This window comes from Oncorhynchus nerka, linkage group LG27, assembly GCF_034236695.1.
Source record: "Oncorhynchus nerka isolate Pitt River linkage group LG27, Oner_Uvic_2.0, whole genome shotgun sequence".
Lineage (NCBI taxonomy): Eukaryota > Metazoa > Chordata > Actinopteri > Salmoniformes > Salmonidae > Oncorhynchus > Oncorhynchus nerka.
This window is the reverse complement of record NC_088422.1, coordinates 41,972,856-42,000,252: the sequence shown is the minus strand read 5'-3', so window position 1 is coordinate 42,000,252 and position 27,397 is coordinate 41,972,856. Positions and strand designations below refer to the sequence as shown.

General features: G+C 42.4%; 1 protein-coding gene across 2 annotated transcripts in view; it reads left to right on the top strand.

Moving 5' to 3' along the window:
* Nucleotides 1–2,087: 2,087 nt before the first annotated feature.
* The window catches only part of LOC115111803 (lysyl oxidase homolog 2B-like), a 70,252-nt gene continuing 44,942 nt past the window's right edge, over nucleotides 2,088–27,397 (top strand). The window contains exons 1-3 of one of the 2 annotated variants that reach the window (XM_029638242.2): nucleotides 2,088–2,268; nucleotides 10,324–10,692; nucleotides 11,164–11,339. In XM_029638242.2, the coding sequence (XP_029494102.1) occupies nucleotides 10,332–10,692; nucleotides 11,164–11,339 (537 nt within the window). In that variant the 5' untranslated portion in view covers nucleotides 2,088–2,268; nucleotides 10,324–10,331. Of the gene's footprint in view, nucleotides 2,269–10,290; nucleotides 10,693–11,163; nucleotides 11,340–27,397 lie in introns of both variants that reach the window. The other variant, XM_029638241.2, reaches the window with a different exon arrangement.

Below are 27,397 nucleotides of genomic sequence, written 5' to 3'. Positions count from 1 at the left end.
GCTGGTGTCATGATACTGGCTCTGGTCTGCTCTGTCCTGGGGCTCTGTGCTGTGTTTGACTTCCACAACTCCAAAGACATTCCCAACCTCTACTCCTTGGATTGTTATTTGCACTAAAGCACTCTTCACCAGTCAGGTTTAGTATATGTGCCACTGCCAAAGCACACATTAAAATGGCATTATCATAAAACAACTGTGAATTCATATTTGTCCATATTATGACCTACTTGTATTATGCCTTACTTGGCATGCATGGTGATTGTTAGAATTGTTATGCCATTTTCTATGGCTGTGGGAGGCTGAAATAATGTTTGTTTTGTTTTCAGTGGGTGGTGGCCCTTGTTGGTTTCCTCCTGCCCTGCTCACCCATGTCATTCCACAAGCTGCTAAAACGTGCCCATGTGTGGATGGGAGACAGCATACTGATACTCAGAATCGTGTCCTGCATCTCAGGGATCAACTAGAAACTCCTCTTAGCATTGTAAGAGACATTGTTCACTATGTAAGCCCATATTCTTATAGCGTCTCAGATTGCGTTGATCTAGGATCAGGTCCCCATGTCCATGCAATATTTTAAATTTTGATGTAAAAGGCTAAACTGATCCTACTCTGAGACTATGAATATGAGCCTGATTAGGTTTATTTCATATTTTCTGTTAAGGATTTGGAGGAAACAATGTACTGTATACAAATATTTCCAGAATGCACAGACAAAAAAATGAAATTTATTTTAGCTTTATTTAACTAGGCAAGTCAGTTAAGAACAAATTCTTATTTTCAATGCCTGTTCAGGGGCAGAACGACAGATTTGTACCTTGTCAGCTCAGGGATTTGAACTTGCAACCTTTACTAGTCCAACGCTCTAACCACTAGGCTAAGCTGCCGCCCCGATATCTAGCTGTGTTGACAATATTACAAAAATATTCAAAGTGTAATTCTTCAGAATAACTTCTATTTCTTCAGAAAATGAACTACAAATGGGACACAGCCATATGCCAACCTGCCACCTGAGGCATTGGTTGCCAACTCGTTAGGAGTCTTGATTGTAGCCTTTGGATTGGCCGTTCTGAAGATGATCTCCAATCAGAAATGGAAGCGACCAGAGCCTACAAGTGAGGACATGAGCTACAGGGTGAATGCATCAAATCTGATGTCATGTTGCCAAGTCAGATGTCCTGACCAATATATATGATGTGTAATAGACAAATCATATTTTTACAACACTGCATGCGGATAAAGTTGTAACATATTTAATGCTGTTTATATGTACAGTACTGTATTGAAAGACTTGTGAACCAACCCTACTTCCTCTCCAACATATTCGTTATTTGAATGACATTTTAGAAGCTACGTTATATCCCTATTCTATATACATACTGGGTGAACATTTATTCACTGATGTATTCAACTCCTTTATGTAATCTTTTGAAACATACTTCAACGTTTCCACATGCAGCCACTGCTTTAAGACAACAGCTGATAGAGAAAAGAGAGGAGGCTTCAAACCTGCTCTCAATGGCATTTCTTTGTGACTGCCATTGCTGTTGGGCATGGCATTTAGGCTAGTCTCATCATTAAAGCTAGTCTGGGATTTGAGAATCTGTTCAATTATTTCTATTGACCATTCAATATGTGGCCATGCAAACGATCAATATGTTGTGTTCTTTTGTGTTATTGAAAACTACAGCTGCTGTGGGCCTATTCAAGAAATACACGTTTAACATGATGGCTATATCATTTGCACATGGTGGCAGCAGTTTATCAAGGATCAGTACAAAGAGTAACTGCCAGATGCTGTCGCGGACTAAATGGCATGCATGGGTAGGTACAGTAGGGCACAATGGACAGAATATGTGGGTGTGTTTTCTGCCAAGCATTGACTCATGATAAAGGTGTGATTTTTTGGTTCTGGGTGCCAATTTGTACCAATGTGTCACAAAATCAGAGTTGTTGAGTTGCATTTTGCTGTCCTTCTGCGATGCTGTCGTTCCAGAATTACGGCTATTCCACTTCCAGCGCTCACTGCTCAGGCCATCGGTGAGGTCATTTCAGCAGGGGGCGTAAACTGGGCAGATCCACAAGGCATAACTTTGTCGGAAGCGGCATTGAAATTGCAAGGGGGAGTGAAAGTTTAGAAACCATCCGAAAGTCACGTAGCAATCCTAATCCTTGGGGAGTAAAAATATACATTCGTGATTTGGGCATCAGATCAGGCAGCCATATATAGTCTTCAACGGGATCAAGATCATTTTTTGATAATCGTCTGTGGTGAGAGCTTCTTTTGGAAATAACTTGAAAATGAAACGGTTACTAAAGGATATTACTGGAAAAATGTGCTTGATATGCTATATGGTCTTTGTGCTTCTTATTAAATTTAAGCAAACTTGTTCATATATGCCACGTATAACCAAATGCACTCTGATTTCATGTTGATAATGAAATTTGGTTGTTAACGGTTTCTATGTCTAGACTTTTGTATTTGTAAAATTGATTGTAGACGATAATGAGAATACATCGCAGTCTGTTTCGCAATGTCCACAAATAAGGATGCCAGCATATTGTGGGAACGCTGATAATATTTATGCCAGGAATGGATAGTTGTGGGATTTGTGAGATGAAAGGTGCACAGTATTCAACCACAGTTTAGTTGCAGTTACTTGGGGCGAGAGAAACAAAATGCCTCTGCTTTTGTGGACACTGATCTTACTGATTTCTCACATGATGATGTGTGATTGCAGTCTCTATAGCCTATAGTGGTTGTGTAATTAGGTTGCAGAGAATGTTAGTTAAATGGCATACCTATATATTATTACCTGGATGTGCTGTTCTGTGCTATAAATCAATGCCATGTGCCAGGAGTTCTCTGGCTTGATTCTAGTTGACTGTATTGTCCTTGAAGGAACAGTGAATAACATGACAAGTAAAAACTAGTGGCCATTTTTTTTATGTCTCAGCATAGATTTAATGTTGTCTTTCTTGTGAAAGAAGCGTTCTAGGTGGTTGATGGATGCTGCTGTGTTTAGTTTATCTGCCTGCACATATTGGTTTCCACTGAAGACCAAATGGAGGCAGAGCTTCCTGGATACCTTGCTTTGTTTGGCGGAAGCTAAATGACTTCTGTTTGATCCAAGGGGTCACCATTTCATGGGGTGGGCCATCTTATACTTTTGAATCTTTACCGTACATTTGCGCTAGGAATGTTCTTTGTGATACTGTACTGCACTCCACTTTGAACCCTTAAATCTTTGAGTGCTGAAGCAGGATGGAATTTCAATTTAAGATATGGTCATATATCTTAGATCCCAGATGACATTTGTCATAAAGTACTGTAGCTTCTGTGTGTATCTTATCCATGTGGTTTAATGAAAACATTAGAATGGTTATTAGGCTGTGAGGAGATGCAGACCCTGTGGGCTTGACTTTGTAACGTCTATGTTTTGTGGCGTTACATTGAAGAAAATAGAAAGATGCTGGAAAATGGAAAGATCCAACCCCCACTGCCAGACATACATAGCCTTTAGTTTACATCACTTGAAAGCCACTATATTGTTGAATTGCTTAATGCCTTGTGTGAAATATTGCTGCAGTCTTAAAAGGAGTTATGCCTTAAAAAAAATCAGGAATCAAGGTAAGACCCAAGTACAGACTGTGTGAAGTAGCAATGTTTATTGCAACGACAGGGACAGGCAAACGACAGGTCAAGGTAGGCAGGGGTCGAATAACAAGTAACAGTCTCAACGTCAACAGTGAAGAGGCGACTCCGGGATGCTGGCTTTCGAGGCAGAGTTGCAAAGAAAAAGCCATATCTCAGACTGGCCAATAAAAATAAAATATTAAGATGGGCAAAAGAGCACAGACACTGGACAGAGGAACTCTGCCTAGAAGGCCAGCATCCCGGAGTCACCTCTTCACTGTTGACGTTGAGACTGGTGTTCTGCGGGTACAATTTAAGGAAGATTCCAGTTGAGGACTTGTGAGGGGTCTGTTTCTCAATCTAGACACTCTAATGTACTTGTCCTCTTGCTCAGTTGTGCACCAGGGCCTCCCACTCCTCTTTCTATTCTGGTTAGAGACAGTTTGCGCTGTTCTGTGAAAGGAGTAGTACACAGCATTGTACGAGATCTTCAGTTTCTTGGCAATTTCTCGCATGGAATAGCCTTAATTTCTCACAACAAGAATAGACTGGCGAATTTCAGAAAAATTGTTTAAAAGGGTATATTCTTTGTAAATTATATCATAAATAGGACTGGTGGAGTTACAGTATGTCACACATACAGCTAACAAAAACATATGGAAATGTCTGCTCTACTCAAAATTATAACCAACTAATTGCAGCATTATAGCAAAAAATGAAGAGGCAAGCGTTCTGATGAGTACAAATGTAAAGAACTTCTCTGTCAGCCCTCCATTAAAAGACCAAAATTGACTATAGAAAATTGTAATAAATAAAAAAGTATAACATTTTAACTTAAGGACCAAGAAATTGACAGCTGTCCAATATAGATTTCTCAGAATAAGAATAGATTTACGAGTTTCAGAAGAAGGTCTTTGTTTCTGGCCATTTTGAGCCTGTAATCTAACCCACAAATGCTAATGCTCAACTACTCCAAAGAAGGCCAGCTTTATTGCTTCTTTAATCAGAACAACAGTTTTCAGCTGTGCTAACATAATTGTAAAAGGGTTTTCTAATGATCAATTAGCCTTTTAAAATGATAAACTTGTATTAGCTAACAGAGCGTGCCATTGGAACATAGGAGTGATGGTTGCTGATAATGGGCCTCTGTACACCTATGTAGATACTCCATAAAATTCTGCCGGTTTCCAGCTACAATAGTCATTTACAACATTATCAATGTCTACACTGTATTTCTGATCAATTTGATGTTATTTTAATGGATAAAAAATGAGCTTTTCTTTCAAAAACAGTGACCCCAAACGTTTGAACGGTAGTGTAAATCAATGTTTTTCTCTGTGACTTCATGCCACATGACATCCTGCCATGATTGACCAGAGCGGAGTAATAGTTTGTTGTTGTTGTTAAGCCCCCCAAGCCTTGGCTTCCAGGCCTCATTCATGTTGTTCTCTAGAGCCCGGGAAGTTCATATTAGAAAAGTAGGAATGAGTGGAGCGCTCATTGCCAGTGGCTGCTGGGTGATTGGCTATGAGTAGACAGATTTTTTTTTAAACACCTCCTCTATGATATGGCATGCTAATACTTTTAGTCTACATTTATTTTCATCCAAACAGCTTTTCTCCAAAGCCTACACTTGGCCACCTGAACTATGGAGCAAATTAAAATACGGGTGCAAACCTATGTTTTTGCACCTCCACTTTTTTACCAGAAAGTGTACATAATCCATTGGATAATTGGTAAATGTTTTAGCTAGTCTGTATTAAAAACAATATATACACTATACTATAACAACAATATATACTATACAATATATACAGTGCATTCGCAAAGTATTCAGACCCCTTGACTTTTTCCACATTTTGTTCAGTTACATCAATCTACACACAAAGTAATTTTTGTTATTTAAAATAAATAAATAATCGTTTACATAAGTGTTCAAATCCTTTCCTTTGAGACTCGGAATTGAGCTCAGGTGCAACCTGTTTCAATTGATCATCCTTGAGATGTTTCTACAACTCGATTGGAGTCCACCTGTGGTAAATTCAATTGATTGGACATGATTTGGAAAGGCACACACCTGTCTATATAAGGTCTCACAGTTGGCAGTGCATGTCAGAGCAAAAACCAAGCCATGAGGTTGAAGGAACTACCTAGACTCTTCCTAGAGCTGGCCGCCCGGCCAAACTGAGCAATCGTGGGAGGAGGGCCTTGGTCAGGGAGGTGTCCAAGAACCTGATGATCACTCTGACAGAGCTCCAGAGTTCCTCTGTGGAGATGGGAGGACCTTCCAGAAGGACAACCATCTCTGCAGCACTCCACCAATCAGGCCTTTATGGTAGAGTGGCCAGACGGAAGCCACTCCACAGTAAAAGGCACATGACAGCCTGCTTGGAGTTTGCAAAAAGGCACCTAATGGACTCTCAGACCATGAGAAACAAGATGCTCTGGTCTGAGGAAACCAAGACTGAACTCTTTGGCCTGAATTCCAAGCGTCACGTCTGGAGAAAACCTGGCACCATCCCTACGGTGTAGCATGGTGGTGGCAGCATCATGCCGGGGCGATGTTTTTCAGCTGCAGGGACTGGGAGACTAGTCAGGATCAAGGGAAAGATGAATGGAGCAAAGTGCAGAGAGATCATTGATGAAAACCTGTCCAGAGCACTCAGGACCTCAGACTGGGGTGAAGATTCACCTTCCAACAGGACAATAACCCTAAGCACACAGCCAAGACAACGCAGGAGTGGCTTTGGGACAGGTCTCTGAATGTCCATGAGTGGCCCAGCCAGAGCTCGGACTTGAATCCAATCAAACATCTCTGGAGAGACCTGAAAATAGCTGTGCAGCGACGCTCCCTATCCATCCTGACAGAGAGGATCTGCAGAGAAGAATAGGAGAATCTCCCCAAATACAGGTCTGCCATGCTTGTAGTGTCATGCCCAAGAAGAGTCGAGGCTGTAATCACTGCCAAAGGTGCTTCAACAAAGTACTGAGTAAAGGGTCTGAATACTTATGTAAATGTGATATTTTCGGGCTTTATTTTTAATACATTTGCCAAAATATAAAAAATCATGGGATATTGTGTGTAGATTGATGAGGGAAAAAAACAATTTAATACATTTTAGAATAAGGCTGAAATGTAACAAAATGTTGAAATAGTCAAGGGGTCTCAATACTTTCCGAATGCACTGTATAATCATATAAATCTACATAACTGAAGGGATTTGGTCCAATTTAGCAGAGTAAGAGTACAAGTACAGTCCACAGAGAGAACTAGAAAAGTACTAGTTCCTCCCAAAAACTTTAATTGCAGTGGGGTAAATCAGGGTCACACGGAGTGATTCTTGGTAGTCTTAAACAAATCTACTTTGAAACATAAGTATACAATTGTTTTCTTAGCAAAGAGCATTTTCTCAAGCAAGTATTTTGCTAGGATGTCTTGATGTGGTTTCAGTGGGGAGGGGAAACAATTTGCTGCTATTGGCAGAGAGGTTTCGAAGTCTTTTCTTATTGGTCTATTAACTAATTTACTGCACGGTGAAGTCACCATGGAAGGCCAAAATTCCCTCCCACCAAAACAAGCTGAAATTTCTGTCGGTCTTTTCAAATAGCTCTTATACTAAAGGGGCATTATTATCATGTTCACAATTTTACAGTAAGTTTAAAATCACATGTGCCGAATACAACAGGTGTAGTAGACCTTACAGTGAAATGCTTACTTACGAGCCCCTAACCAACAATGCAGTTAAAAAAATACGGATAAGAATAAGAAATACAAGTATTTAAAGAGCAGCAGTAAAATAACAATAGCGAGACTATATACAGGAGGTTACCGGTACAGAGTCAATGTGCAGGGGCACCGGTTAGTTGAGGTAATATGTACATGTAGGTAGAGGATTTAAAGTGACAATGCATAGATGATAACAACAGAGAATAGCAGGGATGTAAAAAGAGGGGGGGGGGCAAATAGGCTCAGTAGCCATTTGATTAGGTGTTCAGGAGTCTTATGGCTTGGGGGTAGAAGCTGTTTAGAAGCCTCTTGGACCGAGACTTGGCGCTCCGGTACCGCTTGCCATGTAGTAGCAGAGAACAGTCTATGACTAGGGTGGCTGGAGGTTTTTTAAACCATTTTTAGGGCCTTCCTCTGACACCGCCTGGTATAGAGGTCCTGGATGGCAGGAAGCTTGGCCCCAGTGATGTACTGGGCCATTCGCACTACCCTGTGTAGTGCCTTGCGGTCGGAGACCGAGCAGTTGCCATACCAGGCAGTGATACAACAAGTCAGGGTGCTCTTGATGGTGCAGCTGTAGAACCTTTTGAGGATCTGAGGACCCATGCCAAATCTTTTCAGTTTTCTGAGGGGGAATAGGTTTTGTCGTGCCCTCTTCACGACTGTCTTGCAGTGCTTGGACCATGTTAGTTTGTTGGTGATGTGGACACCAAGGAACTTGAAGCTCTCAACCTGCTCCACTGCAGCCCTGTCGATGAGAATGGGGGCGTGCTCGGTCATCTTTTTCCTGTAGTCCACAATCATCTCCTTTGTCTTAATCACGTTTAGGGAGAGGTTGTTGTCCTGACACCACACGGCCAGGTCTCTGACCTCCTCACCATAGGCTGTGTTTTCATTGTCAGTGATCAGGCAAACACTGTTGTGTCATCGGCAAACTTAATGATGGTGTTGGAGTCGTGCCTGGCCGTGCAGTCATGAGTGAACAGGGAGTTCAGGAGGAGACTGAGCACTCACCCCTGAGGGGCACCTGTGTTGAGTATTAGCTTGACAGATGTGTTGTTACCTACCCTTACCACCTGGGGGTGGCCCATCAGGAAGTCCAGGATCCAGTTGCAGAGGGAGGTATTTATTCCCAGGGTCCTTAGCTTATTGATGAGCTTGGAGGACACTTTTGTGTTGAACGCTGAGCTGTAGTCAATGAATAACATTCTCACATAGGTGTTCCTTTTGTTCAAGTGGGAAAGGGCAGTGTGGAGTGCAATAGAGATGGCATCATCTGTGGATCTTTTGGGGCGGTATGCAAATTGGAGTGGGTCTAGGGTTTCTGGGATATTGGTGTTGATGTGAACCATGACCAGCCTTTCAAAGCACCTCATGGCTAGAGATGTGAGTGCTACAGGTCGGTAGTAATTTAGGGGGGTTACCTTAGTGTTCTTGGGCACAGGCACTATGGTGGTCTGCTTAAAACATGTTGGCATTACAGATACGGACAGGGAGAGGTTGAAAATGTCAGTGAAGACACTTGCTAGTTGATCAGCGCATGCTAGCAGTATACGTCCTGGTCATCCGTCTGGCCCTGCGGCCTTGTGAATATTGACCTGTTTAAAGGTCTTACTCACATTGGCTGTGGAGAGCGTGATCACACAGTCTTCCAGAACAGCTGGTGCTCTCATGCATGTTTAAGTGTTATTTGCCTCAAAGCGAGCATAGAAGTAGTATAGCTCGTCTGGTAGGCTCGTGTCACTGGGCAGCTCTCGGCTGTGCTTCTCTTTGTTGTCTGTAATGGTTTGCAAGCCCTGCCACATCTGACGAGCGTCAGAGCTGGTGCAGTACGATTTGATCTTAGTCCTGTATTGACGCTTTGCCTGTTTGATGGTTCATCGGAGAGCATTGCAGAATTTCTTATAAGCTTCGGGGTTAGAGTCCCACTCCTTGAAATCGTCAGCTCTGGCCTTTCGCTCAGTGCGGTTGTTGCCTTTAATCCATGGCTTCTGGTTGGGGTATGTACGTACGGTCACTGTGGGGACGACGTTATCAATGCACTTATTGATGAAGCCAATGACTGATGTGGTGTATTCCTCAATGCCATCGGAGGAATACCAGAACATATTCCAGTCTGTGCTGGCAAAACAGTCCTGTAGCTTAGCATCTGCTTCAACTGACCACTTTTTTTATTGATCTAGTCACTGGTGCTTCCTGCTTTAATTTTTGCTTGTAAGCAGTAGTTAGGAGAATATAATTATGGTCAGATTTGCCAAATGGAGGGCGAGGGAGAGCTTTGTATGTATCTCTGTGTGTGGAGTAAAGGTGGTCCACACACATAGTGTGGAAATATATATAAAACACAGCACAATCAAGTTTTGGATTGCAATGGGCCTTTAAGTACATGTAATGCGTTACTTGTAGCGCGTCACTACCCACCTCCGCTTGTTAGCTTTAAAAGTGGTTAGTAGCTGTGACTGCTTGCTGACAGTGAATACCGAGCTATTCAGAGGCTAAATACACTGCAAGCATAATTTTACCTGGTTCCTTTGAAGTAATTGTAATGACAGTCCACCACAACACACCCGAGTGTCTCCTGATTAGCAAGGGGTAGTCTGTGTTTAATTTCATTGCGTTTTTAAAAACACAGTTTGAGATCATTGTGAGTGGATTTTGCCTGTGGTTTGAGTGGTGAATTGGACTTTCTGGGAAAATGTTGTCCGAGATTGCAACAGTAACCAAGAGGGGCTTAGAGAAGGGTCAATTGGCGTTACTGTAATTCTTTGAATATAGGTGAAGCACTTGCTGCCCTTGTTAATCTCCTTTGCTGCAATCCTGAATTCCAAACCCCCAGGCAGTCTCCCTGTGAAAAACCATATGACAAAGTAGCCAAAGGATTTTTAAATGGGTAATGTTATTTTCCTCATCTCTGCCTACTCTCCCATAGATAACCTCTTCTGTCTACTGTCTGACTTGACAGACACCACCATGCTGGCCGCCTGGTCGCTCCCCTGCTGCTTCACCATCCTGTTGGTCCTGTTAGAACTGTGCCGGGCCCAGTACGAACACCTAGGCTACCCACACGGCTATCCACAGGGCTACCCAGAGCCTGAGCAGGAGCAGTACAGTGCCCCGGAGCTGCCACCTGACACACCCAGGATACAGCTGCGTTTGGCAGGGGACAAGCGCAAGCACAACGAGGGGCGCGTGGAGGTTTTCTATGATGGCGAGTGGGGCACAGTCTGTGATGATGACTTCTCCATCCATTCTGCCCAGGTGGTGTGCAGGGAGTTGGGCTACCTGGAGGCTGTCTCCTGGTTTCCGTCCTCTAAATATGGGAAAGGAGAGGGTAAGATGTCCGTTATTGCACTTCAAACCTTTATATGTGTAAAGATAAGGGGAAATAATTGACTATTTTAAGGGATGTTTTTTTATTGGCCAGGATTAACCAATTTTCCCAGTGAAACTTTTCAATAGGCCATTTGGATTTATGTTTATTCTGACATATGTCACTGACAGGCCGCCTTTTCCATTAATAAATGCTGGATGTTTTGGATTACCGGTAGTGCTCTTTGTCTACGTTCTGACTCAACTTTTACCGAAATGAACAAGGCACATCTGTAGCTTAGATCGGTTAGGGATAAGGTAGCCAGTGTACAATCTCAGCAGCATAATTGCTGTCAGTGTCCAGTCCACTTTTCCAAAGTCGCTTGGCTGTTTGACCACGCTAGCTACAACTGGTCAGGTGAAAGAAAGATTCATCCCTACAGAGTTCTTTTTGATATATCCACAGTGTGTTCAGAATCCTGATGTTTTTCAGGACGCATCTGGTTTGACAATGTCCAGTGCACTGGAAAAGAGAAGACCCTGGCACTGTGCACCTCCAACGGGATTGGTGTGTCCGACTGCAAGCACACAGAGGACGTAGGTGTGGTGTGCAGCGACAAAAGGATCCCCGGATTTAAATTCATCAACACCATGGCCAATAATGTGCAGGTAAACAATCTACCTTCTATAAAGCCTGCCTTAGTTAGACACAAAGGGGTGGTTTCCTAGACACAGATTAAGGCAGAAAAAGGACTAAATTTAATCTGTGTTCAGGAAACGGCCCCAAAGACACTTGACTTTGGTTGACGTTGTTGACTGACATTTTTACACTGGGCCAGAACATTTGGTTCCTGACTGCTCCTCAGAGAAAGCCCTTACAGCTGGTTTTATTGAGCTGTTCTGTGCAGAGTGAAGACACACATTCTGACAGCATCTAAGTATTACGTACATGTGGCTTTCAAAAAAAAGTGAATAGTCAAGCCAAAACTAAATTGTGAACCCAAACTGATGAATTTACAGTCATGTGCACTAGCTCACGTGAAGTTTTTCAAAGAAAGTGAGGCTACTGGTAACTAACTAAATAAGTAATCATAGGTGTTGCACTCACAACCGTCAGTGTAATCCTGCTGGGCTCTTAAAGGCTTCATTGCGCACCTCATGGAAGTATGTCCTACAAGCCTACAGCTAATTGCAGTGTTATCTTGCTGTTCTGCTCACTCTGCAGGCCCTCGAGTTCACATACCAATCTTATGAGGGGAGTGCAGACCAGAGCTCTCTGAGTTTAGGCTCAAACCATAAGTTTCCATTTTTAAAATGTCTCTGAAATCAAGTGATGACAGACAGCACTTTAGAGTAACAGCTGGATGCCTCAGGGTGATTCTGGGGTTTTTTGTACATTGAAAAATATGCACATCCAACATCCAAATATTCACATCAGGTGCAGGACAGAAGAACAGATCAAAGAAAAAAGAGATGTCCTTAACTCTGGTATGCTCACTTGGTGATTTAATCAGAAGCAACAATAGCAGCTGCATAGTCTTAGCCTGGCCTACTATGTGCTCTGTCCCTCTGGCCAGGGTAAACAAAGCGGTAACATAGTGTATTTATATTCCATTTGTTTGTCAGAAAATGTGAATGGGATCAAATTTGGTTTATTTTCAAACTTGGGCTGACTAGGCTACCTAGACTTTTTCAATCCAAAATGATTCACTGGAATTAGTCAATAAACACAATAGCTGACATAGACTGTGAGATCAATTTGAATTAGGCTTACAGTTGCTTAGGGCCGGACCTACACGATGCAAACCTACATAAATCAAGCTCAGCCGTGTGAGTTTTATTGTCTAATCATGTTGCTTTCTCTGTGTTTGTGTAGTAATATTAAGTTTGCTGCAGTTTGACAGGATTTTCATCCTCCCCAAGGCCAGGAGTTTTTCCAGGAGTTTTTTTTTTAACTATGTGACCTGATTAAAAAAATCTGGTTCTATCATATCCCATATTAAACCTTCTTACAACAGATTAATCACGTCATACCGTATAATGTTTTACCTGGTGAGGTTACCAGATAAGGAAGAACTACAGGCCCCAGATGTTTTTGTCCGCCACACCACTCTGGGACCTGTGATGCCACCTCTGATAGAGATGATAATGATCCAGAGAGCAGTGCTGTAGAGGTCTAGACGTAAAGACTCAGCCCTTTGTGATCTCTCCAGCTGTGATATTTACTGAGAGAATATCAGACTCGGCTTTTCCATTCACTAAGACGTGGGGCATGTGTGGCTAGCTCCACACAGAAGCTCTGTGAAACACAGCCAGGCTTAGGCAAAGCCCTCCACACAGATTCCAAATGGCATCCTATTCCCTATGTAGTGTATTATTTTTGACCAGGACTCATAGGGCTCTGTTCAAAAGTAGTGCACTGTGTTGGGAATAGGATGCCATTTGGGGTGCAGACACAGCCTTAATGGAGACTTTACCTTTTCATCTGGAAATGGTCATCTGGTGGTGACTCACAGCTGCAGGTTGAGGTTACACTAGGGTGCGTCCCAAATTGCACTTTGTAGTTAATAGGGTGCCATTTGGAACATACATTGTCTAATGTTAGCGATGAGGACAGACTAGTGTGGTTCTGTGGTGGGGGATAATGAGAGAGGTATGGGGATTCAAATTAGGGGCTTTGGCTGAGAACATTTCCACCCACATTTTAGAGTTTAGAGCAGTGTTCACCAACATTTTCTGAGTCAAGATCACTTTCCGATTCAAAATGCAAGCCGAGATCTACCGGAGATCTGAGCTATCTGATTGGCCAGCGGTAGGCCTATAGGTGCGCTTGATTTTCTCTTTGGGTCTGCCGGGTACACAGAGTTCTACCTTCAGACACATCATATGGTTAAAAATGGGAACACTTCACCTTCCCTGTGCTAGGGCTGCTGAATCAAGGGCAACTACTGCCAACAATGTGAAACAAATATTTTTTTAAAAATGGAAAGGCTTTGTCGGTGGGGGTTTTACAGAAATGTTTGGTGATCGAGTAGGAATGCCTTGGCAATCGACCGGTTGGTGACCACTGGTTTAGAGACACTGTTGCTCTTTCATCGTCGGGCACATGCAATGTCTTAACGACAATAGCTGGCAAGTCAACCACAAAGAAAATGTTTCAAGGAGTTAGTTAAGAGAGAGCTGAAACTGGAATCTTGTACGCAGTGCCTTTGGGGGCCCAAAACGAGATTGGGAGGCCCCCCCAAATCGCAGGCAAACCGTTTTAGTGTCCCCCTCTTTGGCAGTGGATTTTTTTTTTTTGTGGTGCTCCGTTTTAAAACTAATTTCTTGCAATTCTACACATTTTGCCATGGGGTGGTGAGAATTTTTAGCAGTTTTAAATCTAATTTCCTGCAGTTCTACACATTTTGACATTACTTATGCCATATTAACATGATATCTGTGTGAGAGTTACTAATAAAATCCCATGGAGGTCAGGGTACCTGAACACATTCCCTGCATGTCCGGTCAGAAATTTGGTGATGATTAGGCGTAGATAGCAGCCGTTTTACAGACCCCTGACCAATTCTGAGATTTTGTGTGTTTTTTTATCTAATCGTAACTTTTTTTGTCTGTCATCATTTCCTATGACCGTAAACAGCTTGTGGACATCAGAACAGAATGACAAGTTCTACTTCAATGAGTCAGCATCCTTGGGTGAGGGGTGTGTCTCCTTGTTAACAACAGCTGGTGCACAATCTCTAATGTCATGAGTTTTTGCTCGCCTTAGTAAGAACACCTCATGATAAGCTGTAGGGATGTAACGACTCACATTGGTCCCCGATTCAAATGTGTAAGATGCGAGTACATCGGTCCGCGGACCCCAAAACCGATCCAAATGTAGCATGCGTCGGTCAGAAAATGTATTCAAATGTTACGAATCACGAGTTCACTTTTTGTATTTTTTATTATTAAATGATTTCTACCTTCGAAAAAATACCTCTCATCTTTTATGACAACTGATGCGTCGTCTCCTTCAGTGTTGAACTAAGCTACAAGACATTTTGCATGCAGAAGAACCCCAGGCAATATCAGTAGCCCAGTCAAACTACTGCACTGTGCCCAGCTTTGTGCATTGACCAACGTGAGGTAGGCATCCTGTTCCTGATCTGCCGGCACCTTCAGCATTCAAATGCTAAAAATGTCTTGATATTAGGCTTTGTTAGGTAAGTGTCAACCTATGTCATTTGCTAGGTTATTGTTATCTATGCACTGTTGAAAATGGTGCTTTACCGGAATAAATGTAACCTACTGGAGACACAACTATCATCTGGCTATACCTGCTGAAGGGGGCTTACAATAGATTGTGTTTCAATTGTTCATGTTCACCATCAGCAATAGTTTTGATCATTTTGCTTTAAACAATCTGCGTATGTGGTCATTTTTAGATATACAGAGTAAAGTTGATCATTTCATACAAGGACAGAAAAGAAGTTCACTCCATAAATCTTCCAAACGGTCAAAACATGTCATGGCTAATTTAGAAACGATAGTGATACATTACTAGCTCAAACACTTAATCTGCAAAAATGACAGGTTAATTAGTGGGTGATGGTGATTTCACAACCAAAGTGGGGTGACAAAAAAACATAGGCTACATTACCCCCCTAATATGATAGTGGTAGTCGGGTGGTAGATGCCTAGTCTACCTTATGGCTCAGCTCAGGTGCCTACATAGTACATAGTACATTCACCATAGACATACATAATGTACACACACACACACACATGCATCGAACCAAAGCACATTAATTTGTTCTCTAATCAAACCGAATCACACCTAATTGTTTCAAACTAAAACGTATCATTCCGGTATTGTATCAAAACCTTTGTATCTAGATACATTTGAAGTCAGAAGTTTATATACACCTTAGCCAAATATATTTAAACTCAGTTTTTCACAATTCCTGACATTTAATCCTCGTAAAAATTCCCTGTCATAGGTCATTTAAGATCACTTTATTTTAAGAATGTGAAATGTCAGAATAATAGTAGAGAGAATGATTTATTTCATCTTGTATTTCTTTCATCACATTCCCAGTGGGTCAGAAGTTTACATACACTCAATTAGTATTTGGTAGCATTGCCTTTAAATTATTTAACTTGGGTCAAACGTTTTGGGTAGCCTTCCACAAGCTTCCCACAATAAGTTGGGTGAATTTTGGCCCATTCCTCTTGACAGAGCTGGTGTAACCGAGTCAGGTTTGTAGGCCTCCTTGCTCGCACATGCTTTTTCAGTTTTGCCCACACATTTTCTATGGAATTGAGGTCAGGTCTTTGTGATGTCCACTCCAATACCTTGACTTTGTTGTCCTTAAGCCATTTTGCCACAACTTTGGAAGTATGTTTGGGTTCATTGTCCATTTGGAAGACCCATTTGCGACCAAGCTTTAACCTCCTGACTGATGTCTTGAGATGTTGCTTCAATATATCCACATAATTTTCCGTCCTCATGATGCCATCTGTTGGGTGAAGTGCACCAGTCCCTCAGCAGAGCACCCTCACAACATGATGCTGCCATCCCCGTGCTTCACAGTTGGGATGGTATTCTTCGGCTTGCAAGCCTCCCCCTTTTCCTCCAAACATAACAATGGTCATTATGGCCAAACAGTTCTATTTTTGTTTCATCAGACCAGAGGACATTTCTCTAAAAAGTACGATCTTTGTCCCCATGTGCAGTTGCAAACCGTAGTCTGAGCGGCCTTTCAGGTTATGTCGATATAGGACTCATTTTACTGTGGCTATAGATACTTTTGTACCTGTTTCCTCCAGCATCTTCACAAGGTCCTTTGCTGTTGTTCTGGGATTGATTTACACTTTTCGCACACAAAGTAAGTACATCTCTAGGCGACAGAACGCGTGTTCTTCCTGAGCGGTATAACGGCTGCGTGGTTCCATGGAGTTTATAATAGCGTACTATTATTTGTACAGATGAACGTGGTACCTTCAGGTGTTTGGAAATTGCTCCCAAGGATGAGCCAGACCTGTAGAGGTCTACAATTTTTTTCTGAGGTCTTGGCTGATTTCTTTAGATTTTCCCATGATGTCAAGCAAAAAGGCACTAAGTTTGAAGGTAGGCCTTGAAATACATCCACAGGTACCAATTGACTCAAATGATGTCAGAAACGTATAAAACCATGACATAATTTTCTGGAATTTTCCAAGCTGTTTAAAGGCACAATCAACTTAGTTTATGTGGGGCGGCAGGGTAGCCTAGTGGTTACAGTGTTGGGCTAGTAACCGAAACGTTGCAAATTCGAGTCCCCGAGCTGACAAGGTACAAATCTGTAAAGGTAAAAAATAATGTGAATTTCTGACCCACTGGAATTGTGAAATATTCTATCTGTAAACAGTTGTTGGAAAAATTACTTGTGTCATGCAAAAAGTAGATGTCTTAACCGACTTGCCAAAACTATAGTTTGTTAACAATACATTTGTGTAGTGGTTGAAAAACGAGTTTTAATGACTCCAACCTAAGTGTAGGTAAACTTCCAACTTGAAATGTAAGTATTGAATCTTCTTGAAATGTAATAAGCTGCAGACCATACTATTTACCGATATAGTTTTAATCCCCCCAAAATTGTATCTGTCTATTTACCACTGCAAATGCTGGTTTACCACCACAGACTGCACTCAACCAGCTGTATAGGGCTTTAAGCAAAGAATAAAATGCACACCCAGAGGTGGTGCTTCTTGTTGGCTGGTGATTTTAATGCAGGGAAACTGAAATCCGTTTTACCTCATTTTTACCAGCATGTCACCTGTTCAACTATAGGCGACAAAACTCTCATCTTTACTCCACACACAGAAACGCATACAAGGCTCTCCCTAGTCCTCCTTTTGTCAAATGACCATAACGCTATCCTCTTGATACCTACTTACACGCTAAACTCAAAAAGGAAGTACCAGTTACGCGATCAATACAGAAATGGTCCAATGAATCCCAGCCGCAAACTGCCCAGTGATGCGAGCCAACTAGACAAGCTAAATGCCTTCTAGGCTCGCTTCGAGGCAAGCATCACTGAACCATGCATGAGAGCAACAGCTGTTTCAGACGACTGTGTGATCTCGCTCTTCAAAGCTGATTGTCCGGTCCTCTGGCAGTCTCTATGGGGGTGCCACAGGGTTCAATTCTCGGGCTGACTCTTTTCTCTGTATATATCGATTATGTTGTTCTTGCTGCGGGCGATTCCCTGATCCACCTCTACGCAGACGACACCATTCTGTATACTTCTGGCCCTTCCTTAGACACTGTGCTATCTAACCTCCAAACGAGCTTCAATGCCATACAACACTCCTTCCGTGGCCTCCAACTGCTCTTAAACGCTAGTAAAACCAAATGCATGCTTTTCAACCGTTCGCTGCCTGCACCCGCACGCCCGACTAGCATCACCACCCTGGATGGTTCCGACCTAGAATATGTGGACATCTATAAGTACCAATGTGTCTGGCTAGACTGTAAACTCTCCTTCCAGACTCATATCAAACATCTCCAATCCAAAATCAAATCTAGAATCGGCTTTCTATTTCGCAACAAAGCCTCCTTCACTCATGCCGCCAAACTTACCCTAGTAAAACTGACTATCCTACCGATCCTCGACTTCGGCGTTGTCATCTACAAAATGGCTTCCAATACTCTACTCAGCAAACTGGATGCAGTTTATCACAGTGCCATCCGCTTTGTTACTAAAGCACCTTATACCACCCACCACTGCGACTTGTATGCTCTAGTCGGCTGGCCCTCGCTACATATTTGTCGCCAGACCCAAGTCCATGCTAGGTAAAGCTCCGCCTTATCTCAGTTCACTGGTCACGATGGCAACACCCACCCGTAGCACGCGCTCCAGCAGGTGTATCTCACTGATCATCCCTAAAGCCAACACCTCATTCGCCTTTCCTTCCAGTTCTCTGCTGCCTGTGACTGGAACGAATTGCAAAAATCGTTGAAGTTGGAGACTTATCTCCCTCACCGACTTTAAACATCTGCTGTCTGAGCAGCTAACCGATCGCTGCAGCTGTACATAGTCCATCAGTAAATAGCCCACCCAATTTACCTACCTCATCCCCATACTGTTTTTATTTATTTACTTTTCTGCACTTTTGCACACCAGTATCTCTACCTGCACATGACCATCTGATCATTTATCACTCCAGTGTTAATCTGCTAAATTGTAATTATTCGCCTACCTCCTTATGCCTTTTGCACACAATGTATATAGACTCTTTAAAAAAATTGTTTTTCTTTTTTCTACTGTGTTATTGACTTGTTTATTGTTTACTCCATGTGTAACTCTGTGTTGCTGTCTGTTCACCTTCATCTTGGCCAGGTCGCAGTTGTATTTGTGAACTTGTGAAAGGTGAAATATTTTTTTTTTTTTAAATGTGAGTAATGCCTTTAAACATACACAAGGCAACAGGGCTAGATGGATTACCAGGATGCGTACTCAGAGCATGCGTTGACCAGCTGGAAAGTGTCTTCACTGACATTTTCCACCTCTCCCTGACCCAGTCTGTAATAGCTACATTTTCCAAGCAGACCACCATAGTCACTGTGCCCAAGAAAGCTAAGGTAACCTGTCTAAATTAGTTTCGCCCTTTAGCACTCACATCTGTAGCCATGAAATGCGTTTAAAGGCTGTTCATGGCTCACATCAACACCCAGACACCCTGGACCCACTCCAATTCGCATACCGCCCCAACAGATCCACAGATAATGCAATCTTTATTGCACTCCACATTGCCCTCTCCCACCTGGACAAGAGGAGCACCTATGTAAGAATGCTGTTATTTGACCACAGCTCAGCTTTCAAAACCATAGTGTCCCCCAAGCTCATCACTAGATTCAGGACCCTGGGACTGAACACCTCCCTCTGCAACTGAATCCTGGGCTTCCTGATGGGTCCGATCCCAGATGGTAAGAGTAGGCAACAACACACCTGCCACGCTGACCCTCAACACGGGGGCCCTTTGGGTGCATGATTAGTCACTTTTTGTACTCCCTGTTCACCCACGACTACGTCGCCGCGCACGACTCCAACACCATCATTACGTTTGCTGATGACACGATGGTGGTAGGCCTGACGACTGAGACTGCCAGGACAACAACCTCTCCCTCAACAACCTCTCTGCAAGACAAAGAAGCATGTGACAAATAACATTTGATTTGATCCAGTGGTCCTCTGAGAAGTCACTGTTTGCTTTCCGTTAAGACTTATTAAATAGGAATTCATTTTCTGTTTATTTTCCATTTATCATACACCATTTCCTTCAGCTATAGTCACAGCTATATACTTTGGGGACAGTATATAAAGATTGGTGCCATAAAAACTCCTGTCCTACTCCCTAATCCTTAGGAATGTATCCTCTCACTGCCGTTCAGCTTTTACTGTAGATGATTTAGAGGTGAAGTTTGTGTTTGTGGGGATGTCTGACCTGTGATCAAGCACATGAACTACATTCTGCTCCAACCAGATTTAACATTGAACATTCCTCTATGTTTATGAAAGGTCATTCTTGGCTATGTACATTTCCTAGCTGGCTTACCATTGGACTGCATTTATCAATGCAGACTTTATGTACACACCAATGTGTTCTGTTGCAGTAGCAATTTAGGAAACATTTGAGATGCATTCATTGCCTGCACTCTGCATCCGACATGGAACAAACAGGGTACTGTGGGCTACTAGAAGCTAGAAGGAATACAGTCTGAAAGAAGTTTATTCTTGGTTGTTCAAATTTGTGGGCTCAATTGAACGTCAGCTAATGAAACATCCCCCGGAGAGGTGGTTGATTGAGGTTTATTGAAGGAAGTAATATATAGTAAAGTAAGGTGTGATGGTGGTTCATCAAGGAGTATTTTTGTTGTAGTTAGATGATTTATGTGGTAACATGCCTTGAAACAACCTTGTTCTACTTCAATGTATTTACTTCCATTTGTTTTTGCTCCTTTGGTTTGGAGGAATCTCCTACCATGCTGTGACATGAGCTGGGGCTGGGAAGCTGGGAGGCTAGGTGGAGGCAGGGCTACTGTGGCAGACAGGTCAAATCTGTCCTAATGTTAATTGGGGTAGAATGCTATATTATTTTATTTCTCTCTGTCTGTCTGTCTGTCTGTCTGTCTGTCTGTCTGTCTGTCTGTCTGTCTGTCTGTCTGTCTGTCTGTCTGTCTGTCTGTCTGTCTGTCTGTCTGTCTGTCTGTCTGTCTGTCTGTCTGTCTGTCTGTCTGTCTGTCTGTCTGTCTGTCTGTCTGTCTGTCTGTCTGTCTGTCTGTCTGTCTGTCTGTCTGTCTGTCTGTCTGTCTGTCTGTCTGTCTGTCTGTCTGTCTGTCTGTCTGTCTGTCTGTCCGTCTGTCGTCCGTCCGTCCGTCCGTCCGTCGCCCGTCCGTCCGTCCGTCCGTCCCGTCCGTCCGTCCGTCCGTCCGTCCGTCCGTCCGTCCGTCCGTCCGTCCGTCGTCCGTCCGTCCGTCCGTCCGTCCGTCCGTCCGTCCGTCCGTCCGTCCGTCCGTCCGTCCGTCCGTCCGTCCGTCCGTCCGTCCGTCCGTCCGTCCGTCCGTCCGTCCGTCCGTCCGTCCGTCCGTCCGTCCGTCCGTCCGTCCGTCCGTCCGTCTGTCTACAAAGTCTCTGTTTCTCCCAAAGCAATAGTTTCCGTCTTCCTTACCTCAGTTTTTCCCCTGTAAACCTCTGGCCTTGTCATCATAGTAGGGTTCTGTAATGTCAAGCCTAATAGGAATGGCACCATGAACTTGACTAATGTGGGGTTGAAAAAAGTAATTTGACATTTGAATTTGAACAACTGAATTAACTTCTCACATAACTGATGGGTAGCTCTCTGGCCACGTAACAACAATGAAAAGTCTACACCCCAGTGCACTGCATTCCCACAATACAATTCAACTGAATAGGATGTTTATCCTCTGAAATACACAGTCTTAAATGTAGCCCTTAGTCTCTTACAACTCATAGCTGTGGAAATCAAGATGAGTTTTTACAGTCAATGTGTGAGTTTGTGCCAGTGTGGTTTATCTCTATGATTCTCTATGATTTATCTCAGATTCAACTACAAATAATAATTGCCTTATATCTTTCGCCAAATAAGTCACACTGTAGTTTTTCAGGATTTGTAATTTTTGTGGAACATCGGTTTCCACTTTGTCAACAAAGGCTCTTTTAATGTTTTCTAAGGAGCATGAACAAGTGAAACAGAGACGTGAGGTAAATTGCCTGCACTGCCACATCATAAACACTGTTTCTGGAAAGAAAAAATCATCTATTTGTGTTGTGGCTCACAGAATAATCAGCACCCAACAGTGCTGGTCTGGTCAGCACAGCACATGTGATCTTGAAACAGATGCAGTAAGCCCAGGGAGGGGAAAACTTGATCCCAGGAAGTCACTTTAGCTCAATACTGTTGTGATGTTCTAGAGAAATGATTTGTTCTCTCACTTGGAATGTCTATGTAACCCCGTTTCACAAGGATATTTGGTGATTTCTGTAAGAAGTCAATGGAGTTCAGGGTCTCTATTGGAACCATGTGCTGCAGGCTCCATTGCCATTGTTTTTGCTGGCATTAGCACTGTGTTTTGGTGGAGGCTTGAGGTTACAGTCTGGCCTGAGATGATGAGAAGTAGGATAATTGAAGATTACACACTAAGTCACACCATTGTCTAATTGCTCCAAACGGACATCCTTGCCATAAAGAGTATTGCGCCGCAGTACTGTGAGTGCAAGTGACACTTGAATCTGAATGTTTGCATTCGTTTTCCCTCATGTTTCATTGGCATGTCTTATTGGTTTCAGTTGCATTTGAAATGCATATTTCAGTTCATTTCTCAAGGGCAATAAACATCATTGTGGATGTGACATTTTAGAACTAATGCCCCAAGCTCACTTTCTAGTGTATGATTCCGGGAATGGACTATTGTAGCCTACATAATAAACCCTCACAAATACTGCAATTGTCAGTGTTAGCCCTTGTGGGGATATTTTTGCTCTCCGGGTTGGAGCTTCTCACTGGGCACAGATGTCAATTCAATGTCTATTCCACGTTAGTTCAATGTAATTTCATTGAAGTGACGTGGAAACAACGTTGATTCAACCAGTGTGTGCAGAGTGGGTTGGCTGATTCTTCTGTCCTGTGGTCAATGCGTAAGATAGCTCTAAATCATTCTGACACCAGAAAATGAGTTGAAAGACTCAACTCATGGCAGTTACATTCTGTTCAAATCCAAGCCTGAAGGGTTAGAATGACACACTCAGTCTGGTCTCATTCCAAGGGACCTCATTGAACTTGTTTAGTTGAATGACATATTCTCTTCAACTACCAATGGTAGGCCTACAAATGCACTGTGTTGATTTCATGGAGCAGTCAGGAGCGAAAGAGAATCACAGCTCAATGAGCTTTCCTGAAAGATGATATTTGATTGACAAACTAAAAGTTGATGAGACATTCTTTTCTCATTTACATTATAATTAATTGTCATTATGTTGCTACAGTGCCTTGCAAAAGTATTTATCCCCCTTGGCATTTTTTCTATTTTGTAGCATTACAACCTGCAATTTAAATGTTTTTGGGGGGATTTCATGTAATGTGCATACACAAAATAGTCCAAATTGGTGAAGTGAAATTTAAAAAATAACTTGTTTAAAAAAAATATTTAAAATGTATTCACCCCCTTTGCTATGAAGCCCCTAAATAAGATCTGGTGCAACCAATTACCTTCAGAAGTCACATAATTCGTTTAAAAAAGTCCACCTGTGTGCAATCTAAGTGTCACATGATCTGTCACATGATCTCAGTATATATACACCTGTTCTGAAAGGCCCCAGAGTCTGCAACACCACTAAGCAAGGGGCACCATGAAGACCAAGGAGCTCTCCAAACAGGTCAGGGACAAAGTTGTGGAGAAGTACAGATCAGGGTTGGGTTATAAAAAATTATCAGAAACTTTGAACATCCCACAGAGCACCATTAAATCCATTATTATAAAATGTAAAGAATATGGCACCACAACAAACTTGCCAAGAGAGGCCCACCCACCAAAACTCACAGACCAGGCAAGGAGTGCATTTATCAGAGAGGCAACAAAGAGACCAAAGATAACCCTGAAGAAGCGGCAAAGCACCACAGCGGAGATTGGAGTATCTGTCCATAGGACCACTAAGTTGTACACTGCACAGAGCTGAATTCTACAGAAGAGTGGCCAGAAAAAAAGCCATTGCTTAAAGAAAAAAATAAGCAAATACATTTGGTGTTCACCAAAAGGCATGTGGGAGACTCCCCAAACATATGGAAGAAGATACTCTGGTCAGATGAGACAAAAATGTAGCTTTTTGGCCATCAAGGAAAACGCTATGTCTGGCGCAAACCCAACACCTCTCATCACCCAGAGAACACCATGTTTTTCATCGGCAGGGCCTGGGAAACTGGTCAGAATTGAATGAATGATAGATGGCTACATGCACAGAAATGCTTGAGGGAAACCTGTTTCAGTCCTCCAGAGATTTGAGTCTGGGACAGAGGTTCACCTTCCAGCAGGACAATGACCCTAAGCATACTGCTAAAGCAACCCAAGTGGTTTAATGGAAAACATTTAAATGTCTTGTAATGGCCTAGTCAAAGCCCAGACCTCAATCCAATTGAGGATCTGTGGTATGACTTAAAGATTGTTGTACACCAGCGGAACCCATCCAACTTGAAGGAGCTGGAGCAGTTTTGCCTTGAAGAATGGGCAAAAATACCCATGGCTAGATGTGCCAAGCTTATAGAGACATATCCCAAGAGACTTGCAGCTGAGATTGCTGCAAAAGCGGGCTCTACAAAGTATTGGCTTTGGGGGTGAATAGTTATGCAAGTTTTATATATTTTTTTCTTATTTCTTGATTGTTTCCCAATAACACATCTTTTGCATCTTCAAAGTGGTAGGCATGTTGTGTAAATGATACAACCCCCCCCCCAAAAAAAAATTATCAATTTTAATTCCAGGTTGTAAGACAACAACATAGGACAAATGTGAAGGGGGGTGAAGACTTTCACAAGCCACTGTATATAGACATCATAGATTAAGTAATTGATTCTGGATGATAGCAACAATGAGACAGCCAGAGAGAGGGGCCACTAGCTTCCTCTCCTTTGGTCCTTTCTCTACCTCCTCACAAAGACGTATCCCACTAATGGCTTTTCCATCTGCTGCACCCTCCCCCTCCCCTGCTGCCAATTTCTGGAAACATAGAAACAAGCCACATATGTTAGAAGTATCTCACAGGCTGCTGTTTTTCTGCTGTGCTTTTCTACCACACCACCGCTGCAATCAACAGGCATTTATTTTCTAGACATTTGAATGAGGCACAGAGGAAAGTGCAGTCTTGAACTCTAAACAGGAAGTCAATCATTAAAGGGGTTGGGTACCCAATAGCAAGGAGGGAAGGTGGAGGTTGGGTTGCCATGTGAGTTTCAGTTAGTGAAACAAGTTCACTCCTTTCTTTCACAGCAAAACAAATGAAAGAGGAGGGGTATTCAGAATAATATTTTGATGACTGGCTTCTATGTAAGACTGTTAGGTTTAAGTACAGCTTGAGAGACTGCTTCATCCGTACAGGTAAATCCTGTATGTTAGCGTTATTAGCCAGTGATAGTGTTTGTCTTGGCCAGTATAAGTCTGTTGGGAGGAAATTGTATTTTTATTCTATCATGCCTGTTAGAGCAGTTGTATCTTCTGTCTGTGTATTCATCTCTAATATGTTTTGGAGTCAGGTCATTTTATGATTGTTAAGAACTATACCTGTTCACTATTAATGTAAAGTTCTGGAGGAGGTGATAAGTCTGTTATCTGCGAGAATCCTGCTTGAAAGTCACTATGGGCCCTGGTTAAAAGCAACTGCACTACATGGGGAAATAGCGGGCCATTTGGGAGGCAACCTTGGTTGCTTTTAACCAGGGATAATCTAAAACAGACAAGGTCGCGATCACCACAGTTTCCTCAATTATCATGTCGTCATGTCACAGGGTTGGAACCCCCAGATAGTTTTACATCCTCAGCATCCTCTTCGCTCCACTCACTGGTTAATCCAATCACTGCCGAGATCCCAGCAAATATCGGCTTTTCATTTATCTGACTTTCTTTTATATGCATGTCCAGCCCTTATATTTAACCTTACAATGAAGTATTTAACATGTTCTTTTCAGGACAACCATGGCTACAAGTAGAATGTGAAACAATTTGAGATAAAGAGTTGCATTCATTCGTTTTATTGACAAATGTGAATTTAAAAATTAGGTCCTCCAAAGCAAGAACCCTGATCAAATGAATTTATATGAATGATGTAAGTACAGAAATAGTTTGCTCAGTGGGAAATTAATCTCCACATAGTCAGTGACAACTTTGTGACAGCAACGATGTGTGCTTATTACAGTATTATAGACACTGCAGTGGCGGTCGGGTGCTGTTTAAGATTAGGGAGGACATTTTTTTTATGAGCATGGCTTTTATATTAACATTGATAGGTTTAGATACTCAACTTTTCGCTATACCCACCATGAGGCTGCTACAACCTAGCCTACGAATGAAAGTTTGTGGACACCTGCTCGTCGAACATCTCATTCCAAAATCATGGGTATTAATATGGAGTTGGTCCCCCTTTGCTGCTATAACAGCTTCCACTCTTCTGGGAAGGCTTTCCACTAGATGTTGGAACATTTCTGCAGGGACTTGCTTCCATTCAGCCACTAGCATTAGTGAGGTCGGGCACTGATGTTAAGCGATTAGGCCTGGCTCGCAATAGGCATTCCAATTCATCCCAAAGGTGTTCGATGGGGTTGAGGTGAGGGCTCTCGTTGCTGTGCAGCAACGTACAGTTGTGCCAAGCTTGTAGCGTCATACCCAAGAAGACTCCAGGCTGTAATCGTTGTCAAACAGGCTTCAACAAAGTACTGAGTAAAGGGTCTAAATACTTATGTAAATGTGATATTTCAGTTTTTTATGTTTAATACATTTGCAAACATGTATTAATATGGGGTATCGTGTGTAGATTGATGATTGATGATGGGGGAAAAAATCTATGTAATCCATTTTAAAATAAGGCTGTAACATAACAAAATGTGGAGAAAGTCAAGGATTCAGAATACTTTCCAAATGCACTCTATGCTTAAATATGTATTCTATTCTACTGAGCCATTTACTTTATGCTCCTATTATTATGTTTTCTTATTTCTTATTGTTGTAGAATTGTTGAGAAAGAACCTGTAAGTAACCATTTCGTTGGACGGTGTATACCATGTGTATCCTGTACATACAACTAATAAAACATGAAACTCGAAACTGTCCTGGGATTTCCTATGATCTTCTATGTAGAAGAACCCCTTACCGTTTAGCAATTATTGTGAACCTTGTGAGCATCGTAGAGCAAAACATGTTACCTGTGTGTTCATGAGAGTCTTAGAGTTTCATAGATAGTAAAATAGTTTGTAGCTCAAAACATTCTACAGAGGTTTTTGTAAAAAGCCCGGGCCCCTTCAGGATCCACCCTTGTCTCACAAACATCGCTTTAGCTCAGCCCCCATTAATAAAACAGACTAATGGTTGGTACTGTATCAATGGTTGCAGATGAAATTGAAAATAGACAAATCCAATGGTACAACCCAGAAGTCTGAAGCTTAAACACACAATGTTTTAAAGGGGTTAGAAGTCCTAAACA